The sequence below is a fragment of the Cryptomeria japonica genome, chromosome 8 (assembly GCF_030272615.1).
Source record: "Cryptomeria japonica chromosome 8, Sugi_1.0, whole genome shotgun sequence".
Lineage (NCBI taxonomy): Eukaryota > Viridiplantae > Streptophyta > Pinopsida > Cupressales > Cupressaceae > Cryptomeria > Cryptomeria japonica.
In genome coordinates this window covers 506,309,468-506,328,082 of record NC_081412.1, presented here as the reverse complement: position 1 = coordinate 506,328,082, position 18,615 = coordinate 506,309,468, and the positions used below count along the sequence as shown (strand labels likewise).

Sequence of the window (18,615 nt, the reverse complement as noted above, 5' to 3'; positions counted from 1 at the left end):
CCTATGATGTATTACAGAGTGTGATCCAAAACGTTGATGTAAAAAACACTCATATTCTTGAATCACAAAATATTGTCCGAAATGTTAATGTAAAAAACACTAACGAATCAAATCTAAAAACACATACAATAATCTCATAGATTATAGAAATCTACTTTAATAAATAAATCTTATCATTCCAATGATGCAAAAGCCACTCAAGATGAGAAAAATGTGAATGTTTTTTATCATCCTATGATGTATTACAGAATTTGATCCCAAATGTTGATGCAAAAAACATTCAGATTGATCCGAAACGTTAATGTAAAAAACACTAACCAATCAAATCTAAAAACACATACAGCAATCTCATTGGTTATACTCTTGTGAATCAATAAACTAACTTGATATGACAAGTTGATCCCTCTCTCCGTACTAAGATTTGTCTGCTTTCTAAGAATAAACAATTTCCCATCAATGTTATATCTGTCGGTTTGCCATTAAAATGTTCACTCGATTTAAAATAAATACAATCCAAAAAAGAGAATCATGTAAAAAGTAATTTAAAAAAAAAAAAAAAAAGGCAAAAAACCGTCTAGCTTAGGAATATAATTCCCCAAGGGGAAACTGATGCGACTTGCCTTAGCTCGTGGAGTCAAATATTATTATTATTATTATTAATTATGAATTAATTAATTAAACGAAGACAGGAGTCCCTGTCAAACACACTACCCCACACGACTACCCATCACGCTTTTAATTCTCAAAATATCAGGTTTCGACCGCATGACCTGGTTTACCCATAACGGACCTCCATTAGACAAAGACTCTGTATTGTTCTATGTTGGCGCTGAGACAACGCTGAAATATTATAGAAGTAATTCCCATTGTATCGCCTTGAATTGAAGCAATTTTATGCAGTGAAACCCAGTGAGATCGCTGAGGATTTGCAAATAATGAAGAATCTGTACGTGGAGGCAGTGCTGCCGGTGGATTTGAATAAGAATACATCGTGGTTTCAGTACCCCGGGGTGTGGACGACATATATTCTCATCCTTTTCTTCTCATGGCTTATCGTGCTCTCGTTCTTCTCCTGTACCGCCGGAATGGCCTGGACAATCGTACACCTCGTTCATTCTGTGGTAAGACGGATCTGTTCTTTATATTTCTTTGCTTTGAGCCAAATTGCTCTTAAAATTGAACCCTGGACTGCGAAATTCACATCTAATAATGGGTCTGAAGTTCTAGGTGGACCTTAGATGCAGGACAATTGCAGGATTTTTCTAATTTAGGTATTTTACAATTTTGGCTCTCTGTTGTTGAATACCCTTAGTTTTTCTTTCAATTTTTTCATATAAAATTCTAGTAAGTTCTCCGTCCCGGGTGTCATTTGGCTTCGGTTAGGGTCTCTTCGATTTTATTCTCCTTGACCAGTGGGATATGTAGGACTCAGAATTGTACATGGTCGGTAACCAAATAAACATTTAGCATGTCTCGGTCGTGGTAATTTATTCATTAAACATTTCACATTTGTACATATAAACATGTAACATTTCTCTTGGAGATTTTAACATTGGTTTAACTTTGAAAACCCTGATGATTTGCTACTTGAGCTCGTTGTGTTTGACAAATAGCCTAAGTTAGTATTCCAGTTGTTAGGTTTTTGTTTCTACCATGTTTAGTCTGTAACGCAAAATAATTAGGATGAATTTATTTATTTGTTTTGATGGAGGATTTTGTATCATCCACAAGATCATTTTAGTAATCTGATATGGGAGCACAAGCCTTAGATTGAAACATCTTTGACTGAAAGCCAAGGAGGGTACCCATTCAAACAAATTTGTTTGGGGCATGATCTTGGTTTCATCCCTTGTGATGTTGGGGTCTTGCACTCTACAAGACTTGATCAGAACCATTCAACTTCACCAGCAGATCAAAAGCCCATTTGCAGCTAGACTTTATTTAAAAGAGACCACAATTTGCATGCTTGTGAATAGATCTAAATTTATGAAGAGGTGTTTTGAAGTTAGACCCAAAATATTGGACCTTAAGGAGGATAACCTATCAATAGATCAAAACTCCCGAAGAGGGTTCTAGAAGTTAGACCATAGATGTTGGCAATTAAAGAGGATAAAACACATTTGGCTCCATATATGTATAATGAAATGTTTTACCTTTGGAAATTTCAAAGCTTTAGTAAATTGGCTTATTAAGTCCATGCTTTCTCTGCAAACTTTGTTTCCCTAAAGATAAATGAGATATCTCACACTAGGTGTTGGACAAAAGCTTCAAGAGCTTCTATGCAGTTTGTTCAGAACACCTACTGCAATACAGTGAGGCTTATATTTATGTTAAAGGACGAGTACCTGCACCATTTCTTAAGCTTAGAGGCTTATTGATTAGGTACTTTGAGTAAGGGGTGGCAATGCATTGTTTTCTTTCAATGTTGGTCACGAGGTCAAAACTCAGAGTTACAAAATTTGGAAATCATATTAGGTAAATGGAAAGAATCTCCTGGAGGGGTCTTATAGGTCTAATTGGTGATTGGCTAGGCCATGATCCAAGATTCCAAAATTCATTTTTCTTCTAGCTTTATAATTATAAGTTGAGTTTGAATAGTAGCCGAGTCCTTACTGGCATCTGCTTTGGCTGTGATCTGATAGGTAAGCGTTTCCCTTGTCTTAACTTCAAGTTTGATTGGTAGCCCAGACTTAGGGTGCCTAGATAATTTACCTAGAACAATTTGAGTTTAAAATTTAACAACATACATGAAAAAAATTGTCATTAGAGTAAATGACTACTCATGTAGGTCTTGTCATGACTTAAAAACACATGGGTAAAATCCACAATTTATTTTTTTCAGATAAATTAGTCAGATTGAAATAGAATCTAGCACTTAAGCACAAGTCATTGTAGACAATAGATGCATAGAAGCAGCTGTTTTTCTTAAATACTGGATTTGAGCTGAGGGACACTTTGCACAGAAATTTTAATCATGATAATAGCTAAATCGACTTTGCACAAAGTTTTTTTGGGGTTTCATGCATAGTGAACACTTTAATTAAATTAAATGATTGTTTCAGTTAACGTCCATGTGAGATCCTTTAGGATCAATAGGATCATAAGATCGAATGTTCTATAAGATGTGACAAATAATTTTCTGGATAGAAAAACATTATTTACATTGATATTCACAATTCTTTTCTTGAATTGAAAAACACTACTTTGATGTTGGGACAGTTAAACTACTATTTTATGCCCACCAAGGGAATTATACTTGGATCATTCCCAATAGAGCTAACCCTCTTTACTACTATTCCACATGAACATACTCAAGTTATATGTATACAGTATGGTTGAGCCATAATGTTTGCAGGTTAATTGCTTTCAGCTTCAAGGTTATCTAATGAAGAGCAGAAATGATTATTTGTTCTCTTAGTCCTATCTAATTTGTCCTAATTCAACTAAAAAATTCAGATAACATTCTTTTGAGAAAGGAAAAGAAAAGCAATTATGCTGAAAAGAGTCTCATCTAGTACTTAAGTTTTGCTTCACTGCAAAGAAACTGTTTTAGAATAAAAGTAGGCAAGGAAAGGAAAATTCTTAAACGATAAGAGAAGGTGAAGAGAACGTCCTTGATTCGAAGTTTGATAAAGTTGAAGCTCAAGAAGAAGCTGTCCAGACCGGAGAACCAGAAATTAGAGTCTTACAGAGTTCAGGAACAGAAGATGCCTCTGTTTTTGTAGTAGAGACTGAACAATTGAGGTCACATCCTTGTATATATTGCCTTAAGATTTTCAGAGAAGATATGCCTCAGCTTGCAGAAATCAACTGTTGACATAGAACAGAAATCTGTGGTGCATGCAGAAATCCAAACAGAATAGAAAGAGAAACAACAACCTGTACTTGTAGCTGGATCTGTTAGGGAGTCTGCTTCTCTCAGGTCCCTGTGTGATATATTTTAACCCTATGTGTAGTTAGATAGAAGAAAATAAAGTGTGATAGTATTCTAATGTACTCTGTGCGAGGAATAATAAATTTATATTTGCAAAAAGCAACAAAAACCTAGGAAGCTTTCTATAGTGTGCAGTAATATGTGTTTGGATTAGAAAAAGGATATTGGAGGCAATATAAAATTGAAATGCCAAGGCTACAAGCTAAGTTACCGGTTCGGGTACGGATTTGCGGATTTGGCAAAAAAAAAAAATCTTGGGTACAGGTACGGGTTCGTCCGTACACACACACACACGCACACATATATATTAATTATATATATATACACATATATTATATACATGTTCAATATATACAATCCATACAAAAATAAAATATACAATGTGACTTTCCATACATAAATGATAAATGATAAATCCATAATTGCCAATGCCAATAAATATTCATATATCGCAAATGTAATCAGTAAACTAATAACTAAAGTCTAATATCATATTCATAATTTGCAAAAGAGATAATATTCAAGTTTCAAGTCTTTTTTAAAAAGTCATAAAGGGGCGAACTAGGGTTTTATTGTTTAAAAACTATTTTAAAAAGTCTTTTTTTTTTTTTCAAAAATTGTTTTTTTGACCCTTGGGCCCCGTTTTTGGGAACCCATGGGCCTGGGTTCACACTGGTCCTCCTGGGTTCGACCTGGGTTCCACCCGGGTCCTTCCCAGGTGGCTGGGTTCCCTATGGGTCCTACAGGGAACCTGACCACCTGGGAAGGACCGGAACCCAGGTTGAACCTGGGCCGAACCAGGACCCGGACCTGGTGCATTTTCAGGAGAACCGGTAACTTAGGCTACAAGTGAAGTTACTGAATTGAATCTAAGGAGAAGTTATTGTTGACACTAATAGAAGAAGCTTCAAAAACATATAAAGAAGCTGCAGAGAATAAGTAACTATGTGGGAAGATTATAGGACATAAATAGGAAATGAGGACACTACAGAAAGAAAACAATAGATATGGTGAAGAAATCTGTGATACTCAGAAGGCTAGGATGCTGTTTTAAAATGGCAAAGAAGATGCTGCTTCAAGCTTTAAGAAAAGAGCTGGCTGTGAGCAAAGTGGAATATAGTATAGAATCTGTAAAGAAAAAATGGCAGAAGAGCTAGAGCTGTAAGAGAGAATGAATGTGATAAGACTGATGAAATTTGATTACCATCAATGGGTAGAAGGGGAGGATTAATAGAAAAAAGATTCAATAGAATTAGAACTGGTGAACCATTTGGAAAAGTAGAAAAGCTAGGGAAGTCAGATTATGTAATGGCATATGGTTTGAGTTTCAAGAATTCAAATGCAAACACAGTGGCATCTGAGTTGAGGTAGACCCGTAAAATTACAATAAATTGGTCAGGAACAGAAAAAGGGGTTGCTTGGCATTTGTATTACAGGGAAAATTTCTGAGGGAGGTTAAGATAACACCTGAGCACGTTCTTTCATCCATTTAATCAATAATCTCTCTAGGGGGTATTTTTATTTACTATTTTCTCCCTCTTACCTCATTCCTTTTGTCACCTTCATTTCCTCTCTCCTCTTTTTAAGTTGGTCTAGTCTACTACTCACTCATTTTGTTCTCTGCTAGCACTTATTCATCTTGATGATGGATCATAGAGCATGATCCGAAACATTGATGCAAAAAATTACCACACAATCTAATCCAGAAGCAGCTCTTCCAAACCTTAGCACATTGTTTTGTGGTTATTAAACTGAGTGCAATACATAGAGTAGAAATTGTTAAGTATGATATTTTGTCCAAGAGGTTGAGCTTAATTAGTTAAAATATTGGGTTCTCATTGTGGAGACCCAAGTTCAATTCCCCACAGGGACATCTAAAATGTAATTCTTATTTGTGACTCTTGGTTTTCCATAGGAGGTGGTTTCTAAGTAAAAATGGATTTCCTAGTAGCGACTCTTGGTCTTCCATAGGTGATTTCTAATGTGTTTGCTCGTAAGGAGATTGTATTGGTCTAATGTTGAGGCTCGTATGAGCAAGATATTTGTAACTGATATTCAATTCAAAAAAAAGTATGCAATTTCTGACTTAACACCTAAAATTAAATTCCTGAGTTCTTGTACATATATGATGTACATGCTTAGAGCCTTAGATATTTGGGAGGCAAGCTCAGCAACTTTTGTAAATTTTTCATTATATTACGCTTAATTGAGCATTTCCATCTTACATGCTTATCACAGATTTTTCCATATTTGATGTCTTAACTACATTGTACATACTATATAGCATGCACATATGTGAATAAAAGCACATTATTCTAGATTACCCCATGATCCACTCTCTGATTCCCAGTATACATGTTCTAGAATAAATATTATATTTTATTGATCAGTATTAATCTGTGGTGTGGATTAGTTGTAATGGTACAAAAACCTTACGGCACATGCTGACAATTTGTCTTCAAAACTCTTGTAAAGAATTAAGTAATTTCCTGCAGTAACCTATGAAAGGACTGCTAATTAAATGTGTTAATGCTGACCATAAGCTACTTAAATAGACTGCTAAATTATCTGTTAATGAATCATTATTTAGAGCGTTTTTATGTTGCAAGTTAGATTAGGGTTACTCAAAGCAAATAAATTAGATTTTGAGTTACTTAACAAACTTTCTTTAAATCTACTTCTACGAACCACAATGAATCCTTTTAGAACTGACGATTTCTAGTAATTTTATTTTACATTTACTATGAATGTGAAATGGAGCATATTTGACTTTAGGCTTTAGATGTGTTTTAACTTTTATATATGACATTAGAAACAAACTGCTAGATGGAAAGTCCCTATAGTAAGTGTCGTGTGTGTGAAGTAGGGTACCTGCAGCTGCAACACAAACACTCAATAGATCATTACAAGCATGATTATCAAATTGAAATTAAACGAAAGATAAACCATGACAAAGCAACCTATCGCCTCCTAAGAGATGCGAGTGTGGATTTGCTCTCAGATCTGGATAAGCAATCCCAGTGACTTGACTACACCTAGACGGAAGATTTAAAATGATGATGATGCAATTAAGCTAGAATAGAGATTGATTAAGCTACAGGATTCAACAATTATGCTAGAAAACGATCAAATTAAGCTAGATCTAAGATGCAATTGCCTATAATAACAATGCTTAAATGATATGCTAAAATGGATATGCCTATAGTAACAATGCCTAAATTGATATGAGATGGGATCCTTTGTGCTCCAAAATGGGGGATATTTATAGGATTTCCAAGGCCAGGGGTGAGGTGGCAGGAATCAACGATCGAGATTGAGTCTGAAGATATCAAGGGTGAAATTGGAGGAGGTTGGAGAAGAGGTTGGAGGGAGGGACACTTGTCATCTCTGTGGTGACAAGTGTCAAGGAGCCTTGCTCATAAGAGGGCACAAGTGTGCAAGAGAGGAGACATGTGGCCAAAGTGCCATGTGTCTCAAGGAGGGGATATCCAACCCATAGGAGGTTAGGATGTGCAAGTAAGATAGGGTTAGTTAAACCAAGGTTAGGTGGAATGGGTTAGGTTAGGGGATGGTTAGGTTAGGTGGTTAGAAGTTAGGAGGCATGTGGTTAATTTGAATTTAAAAATTCAAATAATAGGAAAAGGCTAATTAACTTTCAACAACTCATAAATTGATTTTTTTTAATTAATTAGGGGATTAGAAGAAATGAATTAGATGGGGGAGGATTAATTAATTTGGCAAATTAATCAAAGGGGACTATTGAAATGAACCTATTTAATAAATCCTTAGATTTATTAATAAGTTAGATGAATGCAAGAATTTAATCAAATTGCTAATGAATTCAATTAAATTGGGAAGGGGGATTAATTAAATAATTGCTTATTTAATTAAATATCTTCAGACCATTTTTAGGTGTATACATTTTGCCTCTCTTTGAAGCGAGGTGTGATGACATGTTGATTCAAAGAATGATCTCATTTTGATGAAGATATTGGTTCGATAGGATGCCCCAGACATTGATCGATAAAATGCGGTATGATGATGCCCCCTCGGGAGATCAATTGAGGTAATTGACTTGTGGAGTGGTTGAATCTTTGCAAAATTGATTTCTTGATTAGAAATGATTTGATGTCTGCAACATGGATTGATGAAAGTGCGAGTTCTTCAATCACGATGATGTGATTCTTGATGTGATGATTCATAAAGTTTGATTGAATTCGACAAGATTGATTAGATTAATAAGATCGAGATTTAGTCTGGTTTCAGGAATGACACCTCTTGTATAAGACAAAGATGATCAAAGTGTCTGGTTTCAGGAACGATATATCCTGTATAAGAGTTGATCAGAACATCTGGTTCCAGGAAAGATACATCTATATAAGACATGATAGAATAGATCAGATGAGAGAAATTGATAGAATTGATAAGATTGATTGGATAAAGAACTGACCGTTTGTTGATATCATGTTGCAGGAAGATTCAGATATGCCGATGTGGGCATATTTGAGGGAGGAGCGTAAGATTCGCGTTGGGTTGATAACCTCTGGAGAGAGATGAGTCATCATTCTGATTGTGTATACACCTATGATAATACATTGATGATTCCTGTGATAGATTTGGCCTTGGATAAGATGAGCTTTTGTGATCCCATGCAAGAATGAAATGCAAGCTAAATGCAAATGCAATTGCAAATGAAATGCAAAGCTACGATTGGACCAATCACTGGGTTATTGCATTTTGTCATCATTGAGCTTTTTAAAATGTGGGAAGTGAGTGCAAACATCGATGGTATAATTAAACCATGATGACTTGAGCACTTCTTTCTTGGATTTTGATATTGCAAGTTAGCACAAGCATCGAGATATAATTAAACCAAGATGACCTGAGTGTTGCTTGCGTAAAACAGGCAGTATTAACCATTTCTATACTCAAATTGAAAATGTCTTCAATGATACTCCGATGATCATGTCTTGAGACAAATTTGCACATATTAATGAGTAATTTACAGACAACAGACAAGAAAAATATCATGTTCCTTGTTCCTCTAGTCAGAGACATCCTGGAGGCACTCAGAAATCATGATAGCGACAATCAAGATATAAAAGTTGAACCCAAGTGTTAAAAGCATTATCCAAAAGATATCATCCATCGAAAAGTGTGTGATGTGCTTAGACTGACATGTGATAGGTTGATGGATGACAATTTGATCTCGTGTTCAAGGTTGGATGTGTCTCAGTTTTCGCTTGACAAGAGCTGCCTAACTATTGTTCTACCTGTTTGATTAAGCTTAAAATGATCGAAAATTTTGCCCCCAGCTAGGTGCAGGATTTTGGACCAAGCCTAGAAACAAATTCATTATGATATACCCAATGATCCAAACCATGGTGAGAAACTAGCTATGATGCCTGCGTATGTACAAAGGCTTTATTATGGATATGAATGGCGCTGATGGAAAATGAATGCAAGCAGAAGGATGCATGAACTAATAGATGGAAGAGCTAGCTGATAGATAGCGCCTGTTGCCAGGTTTTCACCATCTGTTTTTTATTGCACTTTTTCTCATATTTGATTTTTTTTTCTCTGTTTTCGCTGTTTTTGTATTTTTTGATTTTCCATTGTTTTTTGATTTTTCTGCTTTTTCACTGTTTTTCATTTTTCTGCTTGTTCACTGTTTTTGATTTTTCCCTTTTTTTTACTATTTTTGGATTTTTTCTACTTTTTCACTGCTTCTGATTTTTTTGCTTTTTTAGACATAAAACTTTTTCAAATGCATGCTATTGATGGATTCTTCGAGCAGATCCTTGTCCTGTGTTGATAGTTGATATGTTCCTGATCCAAATATTGCTGTGACCACAAATGGACCCAACCAGTTTGGTTCAAACTTCCCTTTCTTTTCTCGATCTGCCTGGTTGCGTGGATTTTCTTTTAGTACTAGTTCACCAACTTGAAAAGCTTGTGGTTTGACCTTGTGATTATAATTTCGGCATATTCTTTGCTGATATACCTTTAAATGATCAAAGACATTTTGTCGTCGTTCATGGATCAATTCTAACTCCTGCAATTTAGATACTCGTTCTTCATCTGGGATAAGGTCTTTTAATGATACTTGAGAGAAGGTATCTCTACTTCTATTGGCAGTATTGCTTCTGATCCATAGATAAGAGAGAAAGGTGTGGCCCCAGTTGGTGTGCGGATACTGGTACGGTAGGTCCATAGAGCAGGGTTCAATTGAATATACCAATCTCTACCAGCATCATTCATTGTCTTTTTGAAGATTTTCAGAATAGTTTTTGTTTGATGCTTCTGCTTGTCCATTCCCTTGTGTATAGTAGGGTGTGGAGAATCTGTGTTGGATCTTGAATTTCTCACATAGCTCTTGTACATCCTAGTTCTTGAATGGTCGCCCATTATCATTATCAGTGATAATGGTCATGGGTATGCCATAGCGACATATGATGTAGTTAAAGATAAATGCAGCAATTTGTTTTCTTGTGATATTGATGAGAGGTATTGCCTCAATCCATTTTGTAAAATATTTTGTAGCTACAAGGATGAATTTGTGACCATTGGATGAAGGAGGATTTATCTTTCCTACTAGATCAAGACCCCATTGGCAGAAAGGCCAAGATGTTGCCAAAGCATGAAGTTCTTGTGCTGGTGCATGAATCAAATTCCCATGGATCTGACATTGTTTGCATGTTTTAGCTATTTGAAAAGAATCTCGTTCCATAGTTGGTCAATAATAGCCCAAGCGTATGAGTTTTTTCGAAAGGGTAAGACCACTTGAATGAGTGCCACAAATGCCATTATGGACTTCATTTAAGGCCTTCTCAGATTCTTCTTGCTCGAGACATCTTAAAAGAGTATCGTCGAAATCTCGTTTAAAAAGGGTATCCGCGACAAGAGTATAATGGGAGGATTGGCGAATAAAGTTTCTCTTTTGGTTCTTTGACAAGTCAGGAGGGAGGATATTATCTTTCAGGTATGTGTAAGTTTGGCCATAGCGAGAGGAATCATGCCCAACAAGGTGACAGATAGTTTGGGAATTAGGACAATTATGTGCAGGGTAAAACAACTCTTCCACCAGGAATTCGTAACGCTCTTGATTTTCCTGTGTCTGCAATAGAGAAGCAAGTGTTTCCATGGCGTCTGTTGCTTTGTTGTTATTCCTCGGAATCTGCTGAAAAGTTATTTCGACAAAGTATTTCTTGACATCATCAACCATCTTCTTATAAGGCATTAGTTTTTCATCCTTTGTTTGATACTTGTCATTGATTTGATTGATGATGAGCTTAGAGTCTTTGAAGACCTGAAGTTGTGTAATGTTCCATTCTATGGCCATCTTTATTCCTGTGACCAAAGCTTCATATTCTGCTATGTTATTGGTGCATGGAAAGCTTAATTTGTATGCCTTTGGAATTGTATGACCTTGTGGTGTGATGAATAAAATGCTTGCTCTTGATCCATGCTGTGTATATGAACCGTCAAAGTACAATTGCCATGTTTTTGTGGTGACCGTTAGGATATCAGCATCGAGGAATTCAACATGTAAAGGACAATCATCTTGAAGTGGTGCCTCTGCTAGTTGGTCGGCAATGACTTGACCCTTGATAGCTTTTCTGTCTACATATTCAATATCAAACTCGCTTAGGATCATGACCCATTTTGCTAGTCTTCCTATCAATGTCACCTTGCTGAGCAAATACTTCAATGGATCGATTTTAGCAATCAACTTGATGGAGTGAGATAGTAGATAGTGTCTTAATTTTTGAGAAGCAAAAACTACCACCAAGCATGCTTTTTTTGTTGGTGAATAGTTGATCTCGTATCCCACTAATGTTCTGCTGATGTAGTAGATGGCTCGTTCTTTTCCTTCATTATCTTGTTGTGCAAGCAGAACTCCTAATGATACTTCGGTGGTTGATACATATAGTAACAATGGCTTTCCTGGAATTGGTGACATTAGGACGGGTGGTTGCATGAGATAGGCCTTGATCTTATTGAATGCGTCCTCACATTGATGGTCCCACTTGAAATTAACATTTTTGTGCAATAGATGAGTAAATGGTTCGCATTTATCTACTAGCTGAGCAACAAATCTTCTGATTGACTGTAGTCTTCCTTGGAGTGATATGAGTTGACTGATATTTCGGGGAGATGCCATTTCCATGATTGCTTTGACCTTAGCTGGATCTACTTCGATACCCCTAGCTGAAACAATGTATCCCAATAGCTTGCTGAAAGTAACACCAAAGGCACATTTCTTGGGATTGAGCTGTAGCTTATACTGTTCTAACTGGTCAAAGATCTTTTCCAGTATTCCTATATGGTCTTCTCTGTTGTATGATTTGGCCAATATGTCATGCACATAATCTTCCATGAATGTATGCATCATGTCATGGAATATCGTTGTCATAGTTCTCTGATATGTAGCACTTGCGTTCTTTAGTCCAAAAGGCACGACGTTCCAACGGAAAGTACCCCATGGACATGTGAAAGCTGTCTTTTCTTGATCTTCAGGTGCTATTTTAATCTGATTGTATCCGGAGAAACCATCCATTAGAGAAAACATGGAGTGTCCAGCAGTTAAATCCACAATGATGTCAATGTTAGGCAAAAGAAAGTCATCCTTTGGACATGCATTATTAAGATCTCTGAAGTCTGTGCATATTTTGATACTTTTATCTGGTTTGGAAATAGGAACGATGTTTGATACCCACTGAGGATATGCTACAGGTTTGATGAATCCCACGTCCAGTAACTTCTTTAGTTCTGCTTTGAAGAGAAGAGCGATATGAGGATGCTGATTTTTAAAATGTCAAAACCAGAGTTCCCAAACTCGCCGCAAGTCAGGCGAGTTCGCCGAGTTGGCGAGTCGAGCCAAGCTCGGCGAGTTTTGCTGACTCGGGACTCGGACTCGGCGAGTTTTGACCATAACTCGCCTGACTCGCGAGTCAGGCGAGTTATGGCAAAACTCGCCGAGTCCAAGCTCCAAAACTCGGCCACCACAGGTCAATGTTTTGACTTGTTTGACAAGTTAGTATCTTCGCGAGGATTCATATATGGAATATAACATTCAAGTATAAGAAAGAGAAAGTTATATTCCATATATATTGTCAGGATGTTTGAGAGTGGTTTCGGACCTCCATGAGTTATAATGCAAAATCTAGTTTTTGGAGGATCCTTCAAATTTCCAGACTTAGTCAAATTTCAGGCCATTTCAGGATCAGGATGACATTCCAGACTTTTAAGGCGAGTTCACTCTGACCTTGATGTAAGGGATGGGACCTAGGAGGACACTATGCATTCAACCAAGGTTTGATTTAGCAACTTGAAGCGTGACCAGATAGTACACAAAAACCCTAGGAATGATCTAAATAGCCCCTAATCACTCAACTGACCTAACCTCCTTCACTCCACCTTGAGGAAATCCACCTGATTTGATGACCTTTGAGAAACTCAATCCCTTCAATGCAAAGGCTAAGACACTAAAATGACCAACAACAAAACTAAAAGAGCTAACCCTAGAAAGCAAAAAGTGGGGGTCTTCATTTGCAATGGGGCAATGTGTGAGTACCTCACAACAGGGATGTTTCTTAAAATTTTGAAAAAAGGGGGTGAGTTGGGGATATTTCCTACCTATCCCCACATCCCAATAAATCCCCCCATGGGGCACAAGGTTATTTTTGGCAAGGGACATGTCTCTGAGGAGCATATTTCAAACCCTTCTGGCCTCACAATTCCCCCTTCCATCCAACATATATATAGCCTAAAAACTAAGAGGTCCAAGAAAGACCAAGGTCAACTATAGTCCCAAGGTAAAACCTAAGTTCAAAAAGCACACTATTTAATACTACCATACACAAGCATTCCTTACAGTTTCCAAGTGAAGATGTTCATGATGTCTCATGTTGGTGCTCCCAAAATTTCAATTTGGCCAAAGAAAATACTAAACAGAAGCCCCAAACAAGTAGATACTCTACCAGCATGCCTTTCATGGCATAACAAGCTAGCACACATTATAATTGGGCTTTATTCAATAATGGGTGCATGAAACAAGTTTTAAATTGTTAAAAATCTCTTAATTTCAAGGTTTTTTTAATTTTGCCGAGTCATTGCCGAGTCGTTGCCGAGTCATAGCCGAGTCACGAGTCGAGTCGGCACTGCCGAGTCCGAGCCGAGTCTGAGTCTGGGAACTTTGGTCAAAACCGATCATATGGTTGTTCTGTGTGTGGTTGGAAATAAAATTATCTGGGCAATAATATAATTGCCTCTTTTTAGTCAAGTACCATTAATTTTTCAACTTAAAGATATCTCAAAGTATAGAATATTATTTCAGACTACTGTAGGCCAGCTTTGTCTCATCAATTTATTCAGATTATTCTGATCAATGTGAATGCGAGTCGACGTATATTTTGTCAGCCGTTGTATTTTCCTGTCTTTCTAGACGTCTTTGAATCATTTGTTTGTGGTGCATCTATAAAATATATAAATTATCCTAGGATGTTTGTTTTGATATGATTGTCTTAGAGTGCCAATTTATCCTTAGGCTTTAACTTACGATAACTATATGGGAATTTGAGGAGGCTGGTGCTACACGTCTGTCTGATTCTCATTGGATGTGGAAGAGGGGATACAGACCCTCCTCACTGAAGAAAATTGGACTCACCAGATCGTGTGCGAGAACATGAGGAGAATGAAGTTCCCTAGAAGCTTCTCATGTAGGCAGACATGCTGTCACTGATCTCTGTGTGGGTCTAGCTTCCAAAGGAGGCCAATGACTCCAAAAGCTGGAATAGGTAGAAGGAGGTAATTAATTTAATAGTCGAGTTATTCATGATTTGGGTATGCCCCATTTCAGAAAGTAATGCTGTTGAAAGAACCCTTAAGGATTTGGGCAGAAACTTCAAGCTTGGTAAAAGGGATATTACAAAATAGTAATATTCCTATTTATAACATGAAACAGAACATATTGTATGTTATGTTGCATTTCAAAGAAAAGGCACTAATGGATCTTTATATATTTGGTTTTTGTTGTGAAGCTTAAGCTCTAAAAGTTTTTGTCTGGGCATATTTGATAAGCAAGGTTTGATGGTTCTGTTGTGTCATGCTAAAATAATAAAATATATGAATGAGCCTTGTTAAGTGAACAAAGGCTTTTCTTAATCCCTATCTGGTTCTCAACAGTATCAATATGGAAAAGTACAAAATTAAGTCTTGATGAGGGCATATTATCCACCTGCAAGAATATCAGTACAGTTTAGATATAACTATACCATCCAAATAAATACATAGTTTTAAAGATAACTGTCTAAGAAAGAGAATTTAAGGACTATTCTTACATGACAAAAAATTTCAAAGATAAGTCAGATCGGTACTCTGGATGTTACTTTTGAACTTTGGAAGTATTCAGATAGCTGGAATCACATCCGCCATCAGGAGCTATGACTGCAGGCCCACCATAACATGCAAGGGTGAAGTTCCATACAACTAGTCTAGATAGGAGGTTAAAGTTTTTTCACAGGACTCTCTCTCTTCAACTTGTTGGCAGGAGCTGTAACCAAATAACCAACAGCTATAAACATTGGATGTGAAATGATAATTTGATATGTTAATTACAAAGGGGACGAAGGCTCCTTATGAAGAGATTACAAGATGATCTTTCCATAACGGAAACAATTGAGAACTAAAGGTAGAAAAGAAACTTACTAAAAAGAAACTGGATGACCATTACAGATAAATATAGCAATATTACTATAATATTCTCCCTCAATGGTCATACTAACTACCCTATAGAAGACTTGACATAATCTGCAGGACTTTTGGCCATGAATGCAAAGAAGGCTGCCTCTTCTCTTAGAATGCTCTGCGACATGAGCCTGCTTCTGAGACACTCCCTGGTTCTGCAGAATTTCTAGATATGACCAAGATTACCACAATTTGACTACCACAATCTGTCCAACCTGATGTTGGGTAACAAAGCCATCTTGAGATCAGCTTTAAAAACTTCACAGTTCTGAAAGAACACGATTTTGTCCAAAAAACTGTCAAAAACTTTTGCAGCAGAACACGCAAGCTGCAAGAAACCATGATTTTTGCCACAAAAATCGTCAAATCCTTGCTGCGATGCTGAAATATCACACCTTCATTTTTGTGGAAAAAAATGGTAAAACCCTATAACCATGATTTTTAGAAAAAAGTCATGCAAAACCCTCCCAGATTTTTATGGAAAAAATCGTACAAAACCCTTCCATGATTTTTTGTGGAAAAAATCAGAAAACCCACCATGAATTTTTGTGGAAAAAAATCAGAAAACCCTGGAACTTTTATTTCAAAAAACCATGTGATTTTTTTCATTAAAAAAAATTGAAAAAACTTATGAAAAATCCACTAACTTCCCAAGATTCACATGAATTTTTATTACACAAAAATTGCCGAAAAAACTTAAGAGCAACCTGTCCTCTAATACCATGAAATGATAATTTGATATGTTAATTACAAAGGAGACAGAGGCTCCTTATAAAGAGATTACAAGATCTTTCCATAACGGAAGGTATTGAGAACTAAAGATAGAAAAGAAATTTATGAAAAAGAAACTGGATGACCATTACTGATAAATATAGCAATATTACTATAATTGGATGATGATCTCCATGCTAATTTCAAAGCTTATGTACGAGAGCAGGAGCTGTAGCAGCATAACCAACAACAATAGCATTTGGAGGAGGATCTCATGCATACCATCAGTCAAATTTTGCCCTTAACATTTCTACGGGCAACTTAAAAGAGGAGCAATCACTTGAATGTCAACAAGTGGAGGAGGAAGAAAATCAGTTAAAGTGACCATGTCCAGAACTTTAACTAGAGAGGTCAACATTCTAAACAGAATCGACATTGTACTAGAAAGCTTCTGGATTTATACTCCCATCCATTATATCAAGACAAACAAAATTATCGTTTTCATGCAAATTATATATGCATCAATTCTCCCCAGCCACATGTTTGTCATAATCATCAGTTCTTCATCCTGCAACTCAAAAGCATATTCCTTAAGCAGGGCCTGCAAATTATTTCCTTCATCTCTATTAATTGCAACTCCTTAATTGTAAGCTAGGTGTTGAGTGCAATGATTATTACCATATGAATAGTCTGTATGATAACTGGATAACTCTAGCCAACAACCTATTTTGAAGATGACCATGAATCCTTATCCCTCAAAATGCTGTATGTGGGAAATTCGACAGTAGTTCTAAACTATGTGGAGGATGTAGAGAGGATGGCAGACCACCTGTCCAGTATCTACAAATAAGTACAAAAAGACCCATTGAATAAGGTGATAAAAGAGGCGTGAACACTTCAAGGATCATTGCTAAGCAATTATCATAAGCACAGGGTTCTGAAACACACGAACAAAGAGTGCCTTTGAGACCTAAGTTATTGGTACATGTTTGCATACAGGTATTATCCAGTCACTTTTTTCTGAGACCATGGATATGGTATGTCTTGGGTATATCCATACAAGACACATGTAAAAAAGTATAAAAATTATAGATAAAATAAAGAAAATTTACGTTGATGCCAATATGACATTCATAAAATAATAAAAGAGTAACCAAACACCACTAATATTGATGATTAAATACTATGTTGTTGATTTGGTTATGGGGTTGGGTACAAGTTTGGGGTTCAGGTTTGCTGGTATGTTGCTTAGAGTGCCACTTGCTTCATTTGTTGTTGTTGCGAGAAGCTCTGCTTCGTTACCATATCATGTTTTTTTCTCTGTGTTTACAAGGAAATAGTCATGTCACAGATCCACGGGGAACCCAGGTTGCCAGGGCCAGACCCTGGGCTAACCCTGGCCTGCCCTAGCCCCATACCTGGATTCGAACGGAACACATGCAGTATGTTGCCCAATTCCGCTGAAGTATGTTGCCCAATTCCGCTGAACCTGGTAACATAGATAAAAATATATTAAATGAGTCATGACATATGATATTTTCCTATCTTTTCAAAATAAACAAATAGTCAATGGTCATAGTTGTAGTAAGAACTGCATGGAGAGCAGCCAAATCTGTGATTGGCACATTAGAATCACATGCAGTAGGACTAGCAGCAATTTAGTTAGTTGTGATTTTTGTGTTGTTTTTATTTGTTTATCCTTTTCTCTAAGTTGCCAGTTCAGCTGCAGGTGCGGGTACAGGTATCGGAGCCTGGTACGACAGTATGACAATTTTTTTTTTCTTTGGGTACAAGTACTGGTATGCATTTAAGTACCAATAAAACAGTGATAGTCATAATTGCCAATAAAATTATAAATAGAATATTTAAATACCTCATATTCATAATTTGCAAAAAGGAAAATACTCAAGTCTCACAATGTCATTACACTTTGAAATTCCAAATTACAATCAATATTTAATAGTCTTCATATTCTTCTTCATCAAAAGCATCAAGGTGAACATTTGGTTCAATTTCATTTGAACCACAAATAATTGGATAGCCACTCTCACTAGGTGTGTCAAGTGTAGAGGCTGCCTCATCTATAGAGACTTCGGCAAACTGTTCAACTGTAGCATCTAAATCAGTACACTAAGGGGTTGGATCCCAATTCTTTGTCACAAGTACAACCTCATTGTATTCAGGTTTCTTATGTGACAAAAGGCGAAGGTTGGAGTGTATTT

The 18,615-nt window shown here is 36.6% G+C and overlaps 1 protein-coding gene across 13 annotated transcripts in view; it reads left to right on the top strand.

The window, feature by feature from the left end:
• Positions 1-732: 732 nt before the first annotated feature.
• Positions 733-18,615, top strand: part of LOC131071141 (uncharacterized) — a 74,768-nt gene continuing 56,885 nt past the window's right edge. For 6 of the 13 annotated variants that reach the window (XR_009112473.2, XR_009112470.2, XR_009112472.2 and 3 more), the window contains exon 1: positions 735-1,121. Coding sequence is in view for 4 of the 13 variants with exons in the window: in XM_058006852.2 (XP_057862835.2) it covers positions 936-1,121 (186 nt within the window). In the remaining 9 variants the exon portion in view is untranslated. Of the gene's footprint in view, positions 1,122-18,615 lie in introns of all 13 variants that reach the window. The other 7 variants (XR_009112476.2, XR_009112474.2, XR_009112475.2 and 4 more) reach the window with 2 other exon arrangements.